Genomic DNA, 19,359 nt, shown 5'->3' on the forward strand with positions numbered 1-19,359 from the left:
AGTCAATTTTTTTATATTGCTTTTACTAGATTTGTACTACGGGTACCAATTTTTCTAATGAAATACGTACTCAACAAATGTTCACGATTGACTTCCACGGTGAAGGAATAACATCGTGTAATAAAAATCAAACCCGCAAAAATTATAATTTGCGTAATCACTGGTGGTAGGACCTCTTGGGAGTCCGCACGGGTAGGTACCACCACCCCGCCTATTTCCGCCGTGAAGTAGTAATGCGTTTCGGTTCGAAGGGTGGGGGTAGCCGTTGTAACTACACTGAGACCTTAGAACTTATATCTCGAGGTGGGTGGCGCATTTATGTTGTAGATGTCTATGGGCCCCAGTAACCACTTAACACCAGGTGGGCTGTGAGCTCGTCCACACATCTCAGCAATAAAAAAAATAAAAAAAAACTGTGTATGCTCTGTCTAAAATTTATGAAACTTTTGCCTTCGTAATTACAGACTGACGTTGCTCTGGAATTCACAAACTCGAAAACGCGAGGAACTCGTAAAAAACAATATTTCACTTATCAAAAATTCATAGGTTTTAAAACGACGGGGCAGGTGTCCGAAAACGCGTAAAAATGTTATGTTTTTACAAGTTTCGACTGTTGAGGAGCGTTCGCAAGAAACAAAGTGAGGCAGACTTTTCTAAATATGGATGCTATGCTCAAGAATATACTTTCCTTTTTTTTTATTGCTTAGATAGGTGGACGTACTCACAGCCCACCTGGTGTTAAGTGGTTACTGGAGCCCATAGACATCTACGACGTAAATGCGCCACCCACCTTGAGATATCAGTTCTAAGGTCTCAGTATAGTTACAACGGCTGCCCCACCCTTCAAACCGAAACGCATTACTGCTTCACGGTAGAAATAGGCAGGATGGTGGTACCCACCCGTGCGGACTCACAAGAGGTCCTACCACCAGTAATAAAACAGTCCAAAGTTTTCCACTTAAAAAAAGTCAATTCAATGGATACATACCACAACCAAACATTTTGTACTTAGTAAAAGAGCACGCCCGATTGTCCGTCTAGAATCTAGATTATTCTTTAATTAGAGTCTGAGTTATCTTTGTTAATATTGCTGTTAAAATGTCATGTTACCGTTCCATGGTAAAAATATGGTATTACGAATGAAAGTTAACTATGACTTGATATATAGACTACTAGTCGTACTCGCCCGCTTCGCTGCGCATTTAAAATTAACATTATTATTGTCATTATTATTAGGGAGTCCAACACTCATATAAATATTAGCCTATCCATTAAGTACTTGTGTTTTCTACATGGATACCAAGTTTCAAGTCAATCGGATGCATGGTTCTGTAGTTATAACGCAAAATCCGTAAAAACCACTGTAGATATTAGGTAGTATAGATTTGACTATTGACACGTATGCAAGTAGCAGCGACTGAACCAAAACCATAGGGGTTAAGGTAAAATAACTCGTGTGAAAAATGTGATTATCTCAACTGAAGGATTTTAATTTGTCTAAGAACATTTGTGGGCTTGATATTTCTTCCGTTTTCCGAAGCGTACGCCAGCCACTATATCGATTAATAAATATATTTTTCAGTGAACAAACAGTCACGCATTAACTTATTTGAGACTAGCGGCCCGCTCCGGTTCCGCTCGGGACTTTAACAAAAATTTCAACGATATTTGACGTTGTTTTATTTTTTTAAATAAAAGAACACTTATTGCGGCATAACTATAGTAGTTAGACATATGCTGTTGCGACAATTTTTGTAATTAATAATGTGTTCTACAAAGTCGTAGTAGATTATTTTATTCTATCACCAATAGTTTTTGTAGGGCACGCAATGTAAAGAATATTTTAGGTATTTTTTTTACGCCTTGGGTTACATTATTGGAGTTTTAGTAAGGATTCCTAATTTTTTTCAAAAAAGATTATAGCCTATGTGGCTCGGGAATAGTGTAGCTTTTAAACGGTGAAAGAATTTTTCAAATCGGTTCAGTAGTTTCGGAGCCTATTTGAAACAAACAAACAAATCTTTCCTCTTTATAATATTAGTATAGATATAGTATAGAAGTATAGATATAGATTAGTATAGATAGAGATGTCAACTTATCGAGGCTGTAACATTTGAAGCCAGCGTCAGCTTCACTTTTCATTCGCGTAACGCTCCGCCTTCATTTTTCTCGTAAGCGCACAACAAACTTTTCTAATAATGTACCTAGTTAAAAGTGTCCCACCGCTAATTGCGATATAAATTTTCCGGGTTACTCTAAAAAACCTCACCGGGATGAGTTACGGGTTGAGATCGAGGGTGATTAAGAGGAGAAATGAGATTGAGATGAGGAAAAATGCGGAACTTCGCTTCGGTTTTATTTGAGCGACTTGAAAAAAGGAAGGTTCCGTTCGTGACTTATGCGATACGCGACACACTTGACCTTGACTCTGTAACTGATAACTTGGAACATCTAAGGTTTTTGAAACTCGATAATAATTGGATTAGAAGGAATGTAATGGAAAGTTTATTTTTAAATCATTTGACGCATCCCAACTATGGACGCATAGTAATAATAAAATAATTTAATGCCTTTCACACAAAATAAAATTAAATATAAATAAAAGAAAAAAAGAAAATGGCAAAAGGAGAGAGGTGGTTTTTTTACTGGTGGCAGGATCTCTTGTGAGTCCGCACGTGTAGGTACCACCTATAGGCCCATTTCTGCTGTGAAGCAGTAATGCGTTTCGGTTTGAAGGGTGCAGCAGCCGTTGTAACTATACTGAGACCTTAGAACTTATATCTCAAGGTGGGTGGCGCATTTACGTTGTAGATGTCTATGGGCTCCAGTAACCACTTAACACTAGGTGGGCTGTGAGCTCGTCCACCCATCTAACCAAGTAGATAAAATGAACAGCGCTGATTTTCAGTCATCCCCATTCCCCTTTGGTTCATTGCGGGAATCAAGGCTAGGTACGTGTGTACAGACTTAGATGTTAATGAAAAAACAAAAAAAATTAGCCCTCTCAATTCGACTCTCAGGTTTTTCGATATGACACAGTCAACATCTGTACAGTCGTGCTATTTTGCTTGGAAATTCAACAAATTGGTTAAATGATCTATATTAAATAGAACAGTGTTATCCTATACAAAGAAATCGGTAGGCAGCGGCTTGGCTCCGCCCCTGGCATTGCCGATGTCCATGGGCGATGATAACCACTCACCATCAGGTGGGCCGTATGCTCGTCTACCTACAAGGGCAATAAAAACAGAAAAATCTATCTAATATATAACTCGCGTTCCAAATTAAAAATTATATTCATAATTTCACATTCGTAAGAAAATATTCACTCATCCAACTACTGACCACGCCTAACGTTGCTTGACCTTGATGAACATACTGTTTTCCTCACCCGATTTTATTTAAAACTATTGTCTTGGGTTCGACAAACTCTATCTAAAATCTTTATATTGATGATTGACTTGAAGAATACCGTTCTCTGGTGAAGATGCGTATTATGCGCCCATTCGTGCCGGCATTATATTCCTGCCTATTACTACCACGAGTATAGCATAACTGTTATAAGATTTGAGACAGACCTCATACTTTACGGTGGCATTCGCGTTAGGTTTTCTTTGGACTCCTGTGACGACTTAAGACGAGGTGAGCCGCGAGCTCTACTATCCATTTAGTAAAACGAAAAGATGAAATACTGTTTTATATCATAGCATATATTTCATTGCCATTTAAGAAAAATCTAGAACTCACTTAAAGCATATCAAAAGCTTTCCGAACCTATTAACTTTAAAAGCTTCTCGCTCGTTAACCGGTCAAAAAAGGGAGTTGAAAAAAAAGAACCGGGTATCTCCTAAACGTTCTCGGCTCATATTTTTCCACCCTAGTTGGACACTTTTCATAATTACCGAGCGCCCCGCACCCCCCACCCCTTCGACTTGAAAAAAGTCATTAAGAACAGTTTCTAACAAGATGTCTTTTTAGTAATTAAAAAATGTGTTTCAGCAAATATGATTGGACTTTTAACTTTACGATCACGGATGGTAAAGCCAGCTACTAACCAAAATTAACATCACAATGATTTACTAGAGAATCAAATGTTATGTTTAAGTATTACGTTTGAAAAAAAAACTTGTGCCTGCTTTTATTTCACATAATATATTAAAAGAAGCAATTGCCCATTTTAAATTATATTTAAAGATTGGCAAAACGACCAGTACATACATAGTCTGTATTAATTAAAAAACTCAAAAAAAGTCGATCTGTCAAATTTAAATAAGACGGTTCTAAATTCAAAATTGACATTGACCAACACGACACACGTTCTCGTCTCGACGTAAAAAGTACATACATTAAAAGAGGCCGCATCGCTTAAAATACTTTTGATATACTTTTACGAGAAAGAAAAAAAAAACACTAGAAAAAAAAGTACCAACACATGTCTTGAACGTCAAAAGACGTCTCATTTTTAAAAAGGGAACAACGTTTTGCTGCGTCAGTATGAACTCTTATCAGTACTTTAAAATCCGATTGGAATATCAACTTAATGTCGTTGGTATTAATGTAAATTTTCGTTTGCAGTGTAACCAGTGTATATTATCTTTTATTCGAGTAAAAGCACCCTACATCTGAATTTCAAATTGGGCTATCGTCCATTTTTGTTTGTGATTTTTTCGTAAAAGCGGTGCAATAATAAATCTCTTCGCAATAACTATAAATTCATTGCAGATCGACATGCAAATGTTGTAGTTTTTTTTTTTTAAATGTACATTCGAATTTTGAATCGTGCCTTTTGTGTTTGGAACATCGGCCTCGTGGAGAAGATCCTAATGTTTTTTTTTTCTTATTTTCATTTCTTGCGTGGGTGCTTCAAAATATGTAAACAAGGATATCTATTTAATCATGCAGTGTGTAGCAGTTTGTTTGTCATTCACGGTTAAAGTATGCCCATGCCATATTCGCGCAAGTTGACTTCGAACTAGACCAAAATAACACTACTAGTACTTATTTTTCGTGCACCGATTTTTGTGTATGCAATTTCTCATTTTATTTATTACTAGCGACCCGCCCTCGCTTCGCTTCGGAAACATTAAAACACACATGAAACCAAAAAAAAAAAAAAAAAAATTAAGAAAAGTAGCCTATGTTCATCAGGGACAATGTCGGCTTCTAATGGAAAAGGAATTTTTCAAATCGGTCCAGTAGTTTCGGAGCCTATTCGAAACAAACAAACAAATCTTTCCTCTTTATAATATTAGTATAGAAGTATAGATTTTTTATTGTATAGATGGGTGGACGAGCTCACAGCCCACCTGGTATTAAGTGGTTACCGAAGGCCATAGACATCTACAACGTAAATGCGCCACCCAGCTTGAGATATAAGTTCTAAGGTATCAGTATAGTTACAACGGCTGCCCCGCCCTTCAAGTTTCGGTCTACTGCTTCACGGCAGAAATAGACAGGGTGGTGGTAATCACAAGAGGCTCTTAAATAACGCTCATAAAAGTAACTTAAAACACCTGCTATTTTTGACAAAATTATTCATTTTTAAAATGCTTATTATTTTTTTTATAAAACAAAACTATTTTAATTTATTAATGACATCGACTCCATCGAACTCTGTTTTGAAAAGATCAAGTACAAATCTTGTGTACGTTGCAATTTTTTTTATTTTTTTATTTTAAATTGTTGTTCCATCCGTCGTAACGCGATGGGCGTCGGTTGTATTTATTTTTTAAATTTCGAACACCCACCTGTCTCTCTTCGATTGTAATATTAGTTTCTTCATATTTTAATTATTTTTTTTTAATATAACCTAACTGACGCAACGTAATGTATCTATCATTAATAATCTTGATGATAAAATCAAGTGAAAGTTAAAATACACCTATTGCGTTTAGGAACTTCTATGTTATCGAAATAATTAAATTAAATTTAAATTAATAATAAAAAATATATTATACTAAAATAGCTGACCCGGCAGACTTCGTAGTGCCTCAATCGATAAATAAAACACCTAAGCTTTTGCATAAAATAAACTTAAAACAAACAAAAGGAATCCGTCCGACGGGAGACACATCAAAGGGAAAACAAAAAATTATTATTTTTATTTATTATAATTCCGAGCATTTTCATTCATTTATCTACCTTTTAAACCTTCTCTGGACTTACACAAATAATTTGAGACCAAAATTAGCCAAATCGGTCCAGCCGTTCTCGAGTTTTAGCGAGACTAACGAACAGCAATTCATTTTTATATATACAGATATAGATAATAGTTTTTTTAGATTAAACAGAATATTCCCATTTCAATTTGTTGTATATACAAATATTTTTTTAGTACGTAACGCGTGCAGAGCATTAAAAATGTAAGTATTTAATGCATATATATACAAAATTATTTCTCCTTAAAACGATTCGAAGTAACTGTATCAGTAAAAGCAGATGCACCTCGAATGAAGGCATACGCTTCCTGGATCATACACCACCTTGTAAGCAGATGGTCACAGTTGCGATGAAGGCAAAAAGTAACATTAAAACAAATTCTCATCGCTCGAGGCGTTTAATCGGAATACGAAATCTATTTGCGCTACGTTTCCTACCGATGAATATTCATAAGAGATAGAAAAAAAAAAAAATTACCTAGGCTTTACAATGGCGTTTCCTTTGCCGCCCATCGGCTGTGATATCGCGATAAAACATTTGCATTCACACCTTAAAGCTAGATTAAGTTGAAAAAGTTTGAACTCACCTTCAAAATGAATAGTTAACTTAATAAATACCCCTTTTAGAGTTCGCGCTGTAACGATTTTTTATGACGATTTCAAATTCACGCAAAAAATTAATAAACGGATTTTAGGAAAATAAAATTTAATGTTTACAAAAAAAAAAAAAAAAAAACATAGGATCATTCAAAATTGAATTAGGAACGTCAATGAAAATGGCGACAACGCGACCCCTACTCTTGGAAGATAACAATACGCATTGAAACAGATGCCAACTCACTCGCTGAAGTGTCGACCAGCATTCCTCCAGCGTTCTCTCGCTGATGCTCTGTCCGGATCTCGCTTGTTGCTGTGAGACAAAACAAACGCGTCACGATCGACTTTCGAACGACTAACGAGCATTTAGTTACGATTTTAAATTTTGAAACTATATAGATTTAAATTAAGAACGTATTTGAACGTATCCTTTGTTCTTTTCATTCGAAATATTCACGTTATTATTCAAAAGGTAACAATTCTCTTTTAAAACTTAGTTTTCAAAAGGTTAGAAGCGATAATTTTTGTTATGTTAAAAAAAATAAAAATAACCGAAGGTATTTTTGAATGTTAATTTTGAAAATAATTGAATTTCGGTAATCCAATTATTGTTTAAGTGAATTCAATTATAATTTTACGAGAGATGTTGTGTAGTACCCTTTATGTTCATGTTCTTTTAGATGTTTTAAAGTAATTGATAAAACTTTTTTTTTTTTTAATTGAATGTAATTATTTTTTTCCTACTTAGTCGCTGGTATCTTAAGGTACTATTCCAGCTACGCTCGGCTTGGTAAGTGAGCTCAGCCTGAGAGGCTATGCTAATATTTGCAGTGCCTCATTGAATCTACCACCGGATCGGAATCGCGACCCACTAAGCAGATCCGGCAAAGAACTCCGCGCGTTCTGCCTGTTAGTTAAGTAGCACGTCAAATCCTTCGTCGCATTCGGCGAGTTAAATGTCAAACGTGACCATAATGGCGTACCTAGGCCATTTTGAAAATTTAGTACTTTTAGTACATATGTAAAATTATACAATACATGGATGCTCTCTCTACAGTAAACGCTAGTCACAGTGAAGCTTCTATTAAAATCTACTGGATACATAAAAATACATTCCTTTAATTTGAAAAAAAAAACATGGAAATTTTTCATTCATTTCATATTGTTCAATGAGCATTACTTGCACTCAAGAAGATCTTAAGAGAAGTGGCGAAATCCATAAAGTCTATGTCTAGAATAAAGTCAAACAAGTTCTGCCTGTTTCTTTTTAATCTTAACCTAATAATAAATACTTTGTAAATTATCAAAAACCGCCAACCATTCTATTATCTCAGTTCCAAAGAATGAGAAATCAGAAAAGTTTTCTAAATTATTGAGATGTTAAGTCATTAATGGTCGTTTTAATACTCAATTGACTTTAAAAAATAATGCTCAGTTTCATTAACTTTCCCAAGTTGATGATTATGATCTCAGGCAACCGCTTACAGCGGGTTGGCTGTGATTTCGTTCGTCCATCAGTACAATAAAAAAAAACTTATATAATCAGAGTCATAAATGTTACATAAAGCTATTCTCAAATCGTATTTATGTTCTACCAAAAAAAAAAACAGGCAGAATCCATTTTACTAAAAAAAAAAAGTTACGGTATTTTGAAAATAGAAAAAAGTTTTCGTTAGTTTCTCGAGCGTCCAATAAAGGTATTCCTTATTCAAATCTTTAAACGAATCAAATTAGAACCTAATTGAGAATCACATTCTTTTTTTAAAATTTGATACTACAATGCCACGATTAGTTAAAAAAAATCTGGGATCGTTTTTCGACTATTTCCAAATGACCGTAACGGAAGCGAGAAGTGAAGTGATAGAATTGAAATAAAACAATAATTACATCGATATTCAGGCTATTGAGGAAATTTACCAAAGCGAACGGCAACATGGCGGCGCGGTCTCCGAGCGGCGCCCCGTCCGTCGTTGGCGACTGTTGTTGGGGCTGGACATACAAACACACAAACAAACTATTATTAGTATCCTTTTTAAGCTAATGTATAACTAAATACCTAGTTTTTCTTTACCGAGCAAAACGTAAGAGAATCCGTTTGAAGTCTGTGTTCTGGATATTGGAATGTAAGCGTCTTTATTCCCGTAGCTCCACACCTTGGAAGCTCTGCTTCGTCACAGACGATTCCCAGACCTCGTTTCTGCGGTCATATCTGTGAGAGACGGTGACAGTTCACCACCAGTGACGTCATCAACCCGTATTAGATGCATATATCCACACTATCAATGAGAGAGTGTATTTGTCCTTCTTTCCGTTGTTTTTTTTCCCTACCTATGCTGATAGCCTTGAGAGGCTATTTCAGTTTCACCCTAACGTGTGTACGTGAGCTTACGGGGCCCAAACCGGAGTGTTGCTAACACTGACCCTAGCTCTTGCTAGGGTGCACACTCAGCAGTGCTTTGCAGAATCTACCACCGGATCGGAAACGCAACCCACTGAGAAGATCCGGCGAGAAACTCAGTGGGCTGTGTCTATGGGTTAATTCGCTCGTCGAGGTCTTCATCGCAAGCGACGGGTTCGACGAGGACGGTGACCGGTGCTTGTGGTGCCTAAAAGCACCGTTAATGGATCAGGAGGATCCGTAATAACTTGCAATTCATTGCCAGCGGAAATTACATTGGCAATTTCCTTAAACACGCGGGTAAAGCCGCAAGTATCAGCTAGTACCTTAATAATCGGTACCCGCCTCGGGCATTTATACGTTTTAGATATTCATATTGGATATTTTACAAAAAAGTTAAATAAATATATATGTAATTACCAGTGCAAACGGAACAAGCGATCTCTCGCTCATCGTAGAATCAGCTGACGGCGACTGTTGCTGCTGACCGTGGACAGAGGCGGAGAAGCGTGCAAAAAAACGCAAGATTATTAAACACATATACATCGATTTCATTTCATGATTGTTTTACGAGCTCACAGGTCATTTAGTGATAAGCAGTGAAGTCATATTTATTGTATAACAGCAGCCCTCAAATAGAACCGTATCAGCTTAGTTAGAGAACCAAGCAGTATGATGGCAACTACCCATCTGGGTTTACAATAGAATTTAATTGTTTTTAATTCCATATACCTAGTTATCCGTCTTGGAAGTGGTCCGTGAAAATATGTCAAGTACTTATTTCCTTAGATCAATTGGTAGCTTCTTTTTTTATTGCCCTTGTATGTAGACGAGCATACGGCCCACCTGATTGATGGTGAGCAGCTACCATCGCCCATGGACTTCAGCAATGGCTGGGGTAAAGCCAAGCCGCTGCCTACCTAGCTGAGATTTGAACGCCGGTATGATCGCATCACTCGACACAAGTACGCTAAACATCCTATAGAACACAATGACTTGGTAAATTGCGGGCAGATCAAGTTTTCTTTTCTTTTTTTTTTGCTTAGACGACTGGACGAACTCACGGTCCACCTGGTGTTAAGCGGTTACAGGAGCCCATAGTCATCTACAACGCAAATGCGCCACCCATCTGCAGATATTAGTTCTAAGGTTTCAGTATAGTAACAACGGCTGCCCCACCCTTCAAACCGAAACGCATTGCTGCTTCACGACAGAAATAGGCAGGCTAGTGGTAGCCGTGCGGACTCACAAGACGTCCTAACGCCAGTGAAAAGTAGTTAATTTGGTATCTACGTAATCGTATTATAAAGGTTAAAATAGCGTTTTATCGCGACTATGAGTTTTATTATAAATGGACATTTAATCCTTCTAGAAAAAAGTGCTTAAATCTACAAGCCCCGACTAAGTTACGGTGGACTACACTGGCTTCCGTAAATAGGCATAAAGCTATAGATTAGACATATGTATGTACATAAGCGCGCTTGGTATAATTCTTTGACAACAAAAAACAAAGTTAAATAATTAATTGGGATTTTAATCATAAATTCGTTTAGCGTACTTGAACTCGCAAAACGAACTCTCGAGAACGTAACAAAGAACATATTAATAAATCAAAACAAAATTTAACTAGGCGTTACGAGGGAGTTAAAAAAAAAACCACAAAACTGCAACATAGCTTTCGAACCGTTAAATTCGCCATCACGAAAAAAACAAATAATATTCCGAATGAATAAGAATTGAAACCGGGAAATAGAACCGGTTCGAAATTCAAACTTGACAATTTTAAAACAAAAAAAAAATATGTTTGAAACGAGAACGGGATCCGCTGTAACGAACTGTCAACACCCCTTCGTGAAACAAAAGAGCGGTAGAAAAAAAAATTAATAAAAAATATTTGAAATCACAATTCCGCTTCCCCTAATCCTTGCCGTGGGAAATAGACAAATGCAAGGTGAGCGGTATCCGAAACTAATTTAAAATGGAATGTTCTTTAACCGTTTTTTTTTGTTTTTGTTTTAAAACTTTCATTCGAATTACGAATCCAAAGGCAATAGTCGGCTTAGAATCCGATTTATAAAGTTTTCTACGCGCAAGGAGTTTTGACTATTCTTTACCATGTCATCATTAAAATTTACCATGATCGAGACTAAACAATTTTTTTGTCAAAGTAATCTTCCAAATAATAACATGTTATAAATAATGAGATGACGCTTAATCGTCTTGGCGCACTAAAATTTCGTTACAATAAAACTGTAATTCCTTCATTTAGATTTTTCATAATAATCGGTAATAACAAAACGGTTACATAACAGCCTAATCGAAAACGGAACGTGTAATAAAAGTTCGAATTTCAAGGGAAAGGTAATCGAACCCGTTAATAAGACATATGGCCAAAACAAACATTTGTCGCATTAAAAAAACAAACCGAAGACAAGTTGATCACAGCCTAATATCCGTATAATAGAATTATCACAGATTATTGTAATTTAAATATTCGTTTTTCGAAACCGGATGCGAGCCGAGGACAAAAACGATTTAATAACAAGTTTCAAGCAGCGGCCCGCAACCCTTTCCTTGGTTCATCAAAAGACGCGCAATATGTTGCCCGACGTGTATCTTTTTTTTTTTAAGGAAGAAGGGATCATTTGAATTTCGAACGTGTTCTGTGAGGCCTTTTTTGATTTTTCTGAGGTCAGTTCGACGAATATCTTACAGCGGAACAGACGTTCGATTTTTATTTGAATCACAAACATTTCCGAGGAGTTTAATAGTGATTGGCGCGTTCAATTGTGACGTCATAATTTTTTTTGTTTCTACAAATTTTGATGCCTATTTATATGTCCGATTTTTGAAGTATTGAGGAAAACGTTAGCAGACCTAAAGTTAAAATTCAGGTAAGTTTGAAACTCTTCCGCGCGTCTTTTCGCCGACGGAACAAGAAAAACTCGTAAAGAAAATTATAAGCTTCGTCGGGATCCAATTAACACTTTTCACCAATTACAAGTTGCGTTCGTTAATTGAATAATATCGTAACAATATGATTATGTACTTTAATAATCTTAAATTTTTTTATTCCTACTTCCTAGTTTTTTGCGCTAACTATATTTTTAGCATATTTCTAGATTTAGAACAAATTTGTAGGTCAAAAATTGCGCGTTTTTTTTTGTAAATAAATTAAACACTCACCTGTATTTCATTGACTAATTTTTCAGTGATCATCTTGTGGTCTGGAGTGGCTGGCGGTTGTGGGGTCGGTGGCGCCGGGCCTGGCTGGTTGTGAGCCTCCATGGGTTCGTGAGGGGAGGCTGGCCGGCTGCGACTCCAGAAGTCTTGCATCTTGAAGCGCTGCGGCTCAGGCGGCTGCAGGGTCGGGATGTGAAGAGACAGCGGCGCGGCTCTGAGGTCCAGCGCGCTGCCAGCCGCGGCCGCCTCGCCACTAGCTTCGGCTGCTGTCATCTTGAACGAGTTCTGCAACCAGCTGGCGACGAAGCTGTCCTCCTCCTTGGGAGGCTCCAGCAGGCGACCGTACGGCGGCGCAGGGCTCGGCTCAAAGGCGCCCTCGCCGCCGACCTGTTCGCCTTCCTCCGCTATTTTCGGTACTTTGGCCTCCCTCGGTGAACCCTCCTCTACCGCTTCCGTCTTCCGATACTCATGGAGGTCCCTGTACCTCTCCTGCAGCGCTAGGGATATGTTCTCATTGAAGTATTTCAACATTAATTCCAGTTTCGGACGTATGGTCACGACGAGGACATGCGATCTCTCGCGGTATCACTGCTGCGGCCCGGTGTCTCCGCGGACCTGCAAACAACGTGCGGCCTGTAACTTCGGAACGTTCGCGCGCGGTTCGAAAACTTTTTTTTTTTTCAAAGAGTTCGCGTCACGTCACCCCCGGAAAAGCGAAGGTCAGGCCGAGGAAAGCGGAAGCGAGACCTCCTTGAGACGCGGGCGGGCGACGACTAACTTCTTGGTGGAAAACTTGAGCGTCGCGACGCTTTCTTGCGGGGTGGGGCGGACGCGCGCGCCTGCCGAAGACGCCGGTCCAACTAGCAAGACGCGGCGCCGCCCCCGCCGCCTTAGACGCGGCCAAGAACATCCCCACCGGCGCCGGGCGCACGCGCCCCGCGTTTTTTCCGCGGAAAAATGCGTCCGGTCAAGGAAAAGACGGCGCGGCCGGCGACCGACGGAGCCCGTGTGCGGCGCCCCGGCCCCCGCGCCCCGCCGGACACTCGGACTCGATTTCCCCAAAAACGCATCGCGGACCGCTCGGACCACGGCCGACATAACAACTATTAAAAGGGCGCTAAGGACGCCGCAGGGTGTTCGCCCCTCTCGCTCGACCGACCCCGTTTCCATCCTTCCCCTGCACGCCGAAGCGGGACGGATAGCTCTCCCCGTTTTTTTCTAAGCCGCTATTAGTAAGGGAGGAAATGAAAAAGAATCCGTTTCTTTGTGATTTTTTCTTAATGACATTCGTCTCGCTCGCACTCGCACGTTACGTATAGCTCTGTTTCGCGTGAAGTTTTTTTTCGGATTTCTTTTCGTGACGCCTCTTGACTGATTGGGTTTTTTTTTGTTCCGTTCCAGGCGGGGCCTGGCTCGTGGGGCTAGCCAACGGTGTTAATGCTATTCAAGTTTTTCCTCTTTTACCTAAAATCGAGAAAACGTACGGGAAAATGTAAACTTTTTATTTCTACCGTCTCGTATACGGCGTGGGCGGAACTCTAAATCGGACAAGGAACTTAAAAAAAAACAATTAATGCTTATTGATATTATTATTTGAAGTATTTAATGTCCATTCGTTTTTGGTGCCTAAAAAATGTTTTAGTTTTGAATTTTTGAAGAACTTATAGGGAGGGTTCGTATCGAAATTTGAGAGGTTCTCAAGAAGTCCGTGAATATTTTCCGAGGAGGGAAACTGTTGTTTTGCTACCCCACGACAGATGGCGGACTAAGAGCCAAACCCTCAAACTGAATGACATTGAATTCTTGCAATTTCGAAAATATTGCATTTAGAAAATATGTTTTACAAAGAAAATTACTTATAATTAAATATTTATTGTTTTTACTATTACTGAAAACAAATTATTTAGTTTCTGAGACTTTATAGCGTGTTCGGTTTTATTTTATTAAATCGAATCAGTTCTGGTATTACCTATAGTTTTTGTTATGTTTTTTACTTATACCATTATACAATGGTGATGGTACTTAGTTATTTTAATAGAAAAATTAACACACAAAAATTATACAAAATCAATATTTTTTAGTAATGTTTTTAGTTAAGTAATCTTTTGTCTGTTTAGTCGCACTCTTATTATAATTAAATGTAAATAATAAAGAAATATTTGTATTAAAAAACAATAAAAGATATCTCAATAAATGTTTCGATTCATCTTAGAATAAATGAAAATGTCCTTAGTTCAGTAATTCATATAACAGATGGCACTTGTGCGACCGTTCTGAAAAAAATATTCGAAAATCGTGCTTGCCAATGATTTTTGCCGTTCCTAGTTTTAATTAATAAATTTTTTTTCAAACTCGGAAGTCGTGGTGACGTTATTACTGTCAAATGTCAAAGTATCTTAATGTCAAAGTATACTCGGCCAATTCCAAAGAGGTCCAGCGAAATAAGGATTATGTAGGACTTATTTATTTTGAACGTATCGTTTTAAATTGATTTTTTTAACTCTCCAGCTATCGTTGATGAAGATAAGGGAAAGATGGAACAATGTAGTACTAAGTCCGAATTAGTTTTATTATATTAACTAACTTCAATAATTAATGAATAGACATTTGCTTTATTGGAAAATCGACATTAAAAAAAACAGTATTGCTTTTATGCATGTAATCTTGGTTACTTTTTTTATTGCCTTTATAGGTAGACAAGCATACGGTCCACCTGATGGTGAGTGGCTACCGTCACCCATGGACGTCGGCAATTCCAAGGGCAGAGCCAAACCGCTACCTTTAAGTACTCTCCACAAGCCACAATTATTAAGGTAAGATAATGAAATTGTGTAGTCATCGGTCTTTGAAGTTTGTGGAAATTTTCAAGTTAATCGGTTAGTCTTTTCGACAATTATCACAATTTTTTCAATAATAAGCTAATGTTACATAATTACTTAATTAGTATGCCTCATAGTTAAATAATTTCTGCAACCAAATTTACAGGGTCAAAGGTGAACTTGACCTCTTCTGGGCGTATTTATAGCAGACCTGTTATTTTTAATTTTCGATAACTTAGAAAAAATCGATTTTCTTGTCCGTATAGTATATATATATATATATATATATATATATATATATATATATATATATATATATATATATATATATATATATATATATATATATATATATATATATATAGCTTTAGTTAGTGTGTCGCTGAGTGAAAAAAGTTTGGGGATATACTGTAAGTATTTTTTATGATTGAAGGATTGCTGATGGCCCGGAGGCCTTTCCAGTTTCACCAGGACAGGTGGGCCGAGCAAAGGCTCAGCCAAGAGGGGTGGGATTTGCTAACAGCTGCCCGAGCGCCTCCGAAGGAGACCTAACAACTCAAAAGCAGCTGCTTTGCAAATTAATCTACTACCGGATTGGAATCGTGACCCGCTGAGAAGATCCGGCGAGAAACTCAGCAGGCTGATGCATGGGCTAGGTTGCACGTCGACCTCTTTGTCGAGTTCGACGAGTACCTACTATTACCGGTATCCCTAAGCCTGCTCCTAGTGTTAGAGCTGAAGGCGTCTAATGCAAAGGCTATTGGATCTGATGGATCCGTAAGGATGTGTTATTGTAAATTCAGCCTTATAATCAGTTTAGAATATTATCGATTTATAATTTGGAAAATCGATCAGATTCACCAGCTACAAAATAGTTTGAGTCCAAATGCTTCAGCAATAAAGCTTCTTGAAAATCGTGCCCGATCGACTCACGTCACATTCAAACGTAAACGACCCTTTCAAATCAGCCGTCTCAATTGAGACGAAAATTATTCTAGAAATTCCCGACACACTTCAGACTACTTTTTTTATTGCTTACATGGGTGGACCTGGTGTTAAGTGGTCACTGAAGCCCAAATCTATATCTATATATATATAAATGAATTGCTGTTCGTTAGTCTCGCTAAAACTCGAGAACGGCTCTACCGATTTGGGTAATTTTGATCTTGAATTATTTGTGGAAGTCCAGAGAAGGTTTAAAAGGTAGATAGATATGAAAATGCTCGGAATTAAATAAAAACAAAAATTTTGTTTTCGTGCTTGGATTTCTTTTGTTTTTTACGTTTATTTTATACAAAAGCTTAGGTCTTTTATTTACCGATTAAGGCACTACGAAGTCTGCCGGGTCAGCTAGTGAGATATAAATTCTAAGGTCTCAGTATAGTTACAACGGCTGCCCCACCCTTCAAACCGAAACGCATTACCGCTTCACGGCTGAAATAGGCAGGGTGTTGGTACCTACCGTGCGGGCTCACAAGAGGTCCTGCCACCAGTACGGTATACTGTTTTTTAATACTGATATTGTGCTGTAGCTTATATAGCTGTTTTCCGTGGCTTCTATAAAAAAACAAATATACGCTATTTCCGCTTTGGCTCTCCGGAACCCGCGCCTTTAAGTATCTACGGTGTACAAGAAGCCTTAAACAATTACTAACACTAGTGGTCCCTCAATAATCGAAATTCGGCCATAATTAATTGGAATTATAAGTTTGAACATTATTATGTTTCTATTGTCAAAGATCATACTTCGACATTTAATTACAGATTTCGCCAAGCCTACATACACTATAGACAGATAATATTAAAGACATACAATATTAATCTATTCTCAATTTGACCACAGACTTTAACAATAAACAAAAGAGTACATATGCGTGTCAAATACATGGTAGTATGTGTAATGGTTTATTTATTGATTTAATGTATTTTCTATGCATAATTTGAAAAATTCTTAGCAATCTGCACTCCTTCTCTATATTCCTCTGTAAGTGTGAGAGATTTCATACTCCTCCGTCCGCGCAATTTTCGTAAAAATGGATACAAAGTTTTTGCTTCACGCATTAATATATAGATTCAAGACGACTCATCAAATAGTCATAGAGTTTAGTTAATGATTTAATAACACGTTTAGTACGAATGAAGCCACACCCATCTTGCTGCTTAGACACAATTATAATTCCGAGGTCATGAAAGAATGTAATCACAATTAATGACACAAACGAATACAGGAATTTGATTATTATTGTGAGCTTATAAAGCGCAAATTACTTTGATTTAAACAGATAATGTCAAGAAATCATTAATGCGCGTGTCACAGGGCAAGCGTGGCGATAGTTACGCGATGGAAAATAATCTATATATATATATAAAAATGAATTGGTGTTCGTTAGTCTCGCTAAAACTCGAGAACAGCTGGACCGATTTGGCTAATTTTGGTCTTGAATTATTTGTGGAAGTTCAGAAAAGGTTTAAAAGGTAGATAAATATGAAAATGCTCGGAATGAAATAAAAATAACAATTTTGTTTTTCCTTTGATGTGTCCCCCGTCGGACGGATTCCTTTTGTTTGTTTTAAGTTTATTTTATACTAAAGTTTAGGTCTTTTATTTATCGATTAAGGCACTACGAAGTCTGCCGGGTCAGATAGTAATGAAATATTTTTTGAGATTTATTTGTCCGATCCTAATATAGTAAAGTAAACCTGTTTGCAGGAACTCAGTTTATAATTTTTAGAATCGTCTTCCCTGTTAGAGGGATGTAGAATAGAGAGAGGAGAAAACCTAGGTAATGAATGACCTTTGTCATTTTTAACTTAACTGACAATATATTACAGTCCGTGAATCTTAAGAACTTTTCACGTGTTTTTTGTAATTTATTTATTGCTTAGCTAGGTGAACGAGCTCACAGCCCACTTGACGTTAAGTGGTTAACAGATACCATAGATATCTAGAGCATATATGTCCACCTTGAGATATGAGTTCTAAGGTCTCAATAGTTACAATAGAACATCTCACGTGTCTAAGTGTTGTTAGCAGTCGTGAGCTGCGGTAAAACTTAAAACGCCTAACGTACGAAGCGTTATTTGGCTCCGGGCATGAGCCATTATGACTAAAGTATATTTTGGTATGCCACATTGATAATCAGTCGAAGACCCTGTTCTTGTAAAGCTAAGAGACGATTCTTTAATATCGTATAGAATCGAATCGTATAGCTTTGAAGTGGAACTCCAGTGCAGGAAGGCATTGTTCTTGTAATGGTGGACAGGCGTGGCGTGTGGGTGTGACGTCACGGTGGCTAGACACGGGCCTACGAAAATCTGAACGTAGATGGCGCTGATTATCGTTTTTAATTCTCTCCGAGATTTTCTTGTGCAAATTAGGTGATTTTAATTGTATTTTATAGATATCCATATAACGATATGGACTACTTCAGAATGAATAAACAATAAAAGACTTAATTGCGTTTTCTGTTATATAATAAGAAAACAATATTTAAAGCCCTTAATCTCTATTTAAAATTAATATCAAATATTAAACATTATTAAAATAAACTATACATAAGTCAACTCTCTTTTTACGGAATGACAGACTTAACTCCAACACAGAAAAAAAATCATTTTTAAAAACTAAGGAGTTTTAAATAAGAACTTTTTTACTTTACATCTATATGTATATTGATTTTCATTTGGGTCTTAGAGTATTGCATTTGAGTCGATCGAGCTATAGTATTTTCTTTTTATTTGACTGGAATTGAGAATTAAAAATCGCGGACACAAAGAGAAGCCAGATGCATACATCAATTTTACACGTCCTTACGGATCCATCAGATCCAATAACCTTTGCACTAGATGCCTTCAGCTCTAACACTAGGAGCAGGCTTAGGGACCCCGGTAACCGTACTCGTCGAACTGGACAAAGAGTTCGCCGTGCAACCTAACCCATGAATCAGCTCGCTGAGTTTCTCGCCGGATCCTCTCAGCGGGTCGCAATTCCGATCCGGTAGTAGATTCATTCGCGAAGCAGCTGCTCTTGAGCTGTTAGGTCTCCTTCGGAGGCGCTCGGGTAGCTGTTAGCAAATCCCACCCCTCCTGGCTGAGCCTTTGCTCGCCCATCTGTCCTGGTGAAACTGGAAAGGCCTCCGGGCCACCAGTAATCCTTCAATCATATAAAAAAGATCAATTTTGAAGAGCGGGAAAAATATTTAAA

The 19,359-nt window shown here is 37.7% G+C and overlaps 1 protein-coding gene across 4 annotated transcripts in view; it reads right to left on the minus strand.

Moving 5' to 3' along the window:
• The window catches only part of LOC101741559 (zinc finger protein 628), a 100,302-nt gene extending 87,662 nt beyond the window's left edge, over positions 1 to 12,640 (minus strand). For 2 of the 4 annotated variants that reach the window (XM_038020863.2, XM_038020860.2), the window contains exons 1-4: positions 12,340 to 12,640; positions 9,574 to 9,636; positions 8,643 to 8,744; positions 7,000 to 7,068 (exon numbers count right to left, since the gene is read on the minus strand). In XM_038020863.2, the coding sequence (XP_037876791.2) occupies positions 7,000 to 7,068; positions 8,643 to 8,744; positions 9,574 to 9,636; positions 12,340 to 12,609 (504 nt within the window). In that variant the 5' untranslated portion in view covers positions 12,610 to 12,640. The remainder of the gene's footprint in view (positions 1 to 6,999; positions 7,069 to 8,642; positions 8,745 to 9,573; positions 9,637 to 12,339) is intronic. The other 2 variants (XM_038020861.2, XM_038020862.2) reach the window with 2 other exon arrangements.
• Between the last annotated feature and the right edge of the window lie 6,719 nt (positions 12,641 to 19,359).

The sequence above is a fragment of the Bombyx mori genome, chromosome 27, assembly GCF_030269925.1.
Source record: "Bombyx mori chromosome 27, ASM3026992v2".
NCBI classification, from domain to species: Eukaryota; Metazoa; Arthropoda; class Insecta; order Lepidoptera; family Bombycidae; genus Bombyx; species Bombyx mori.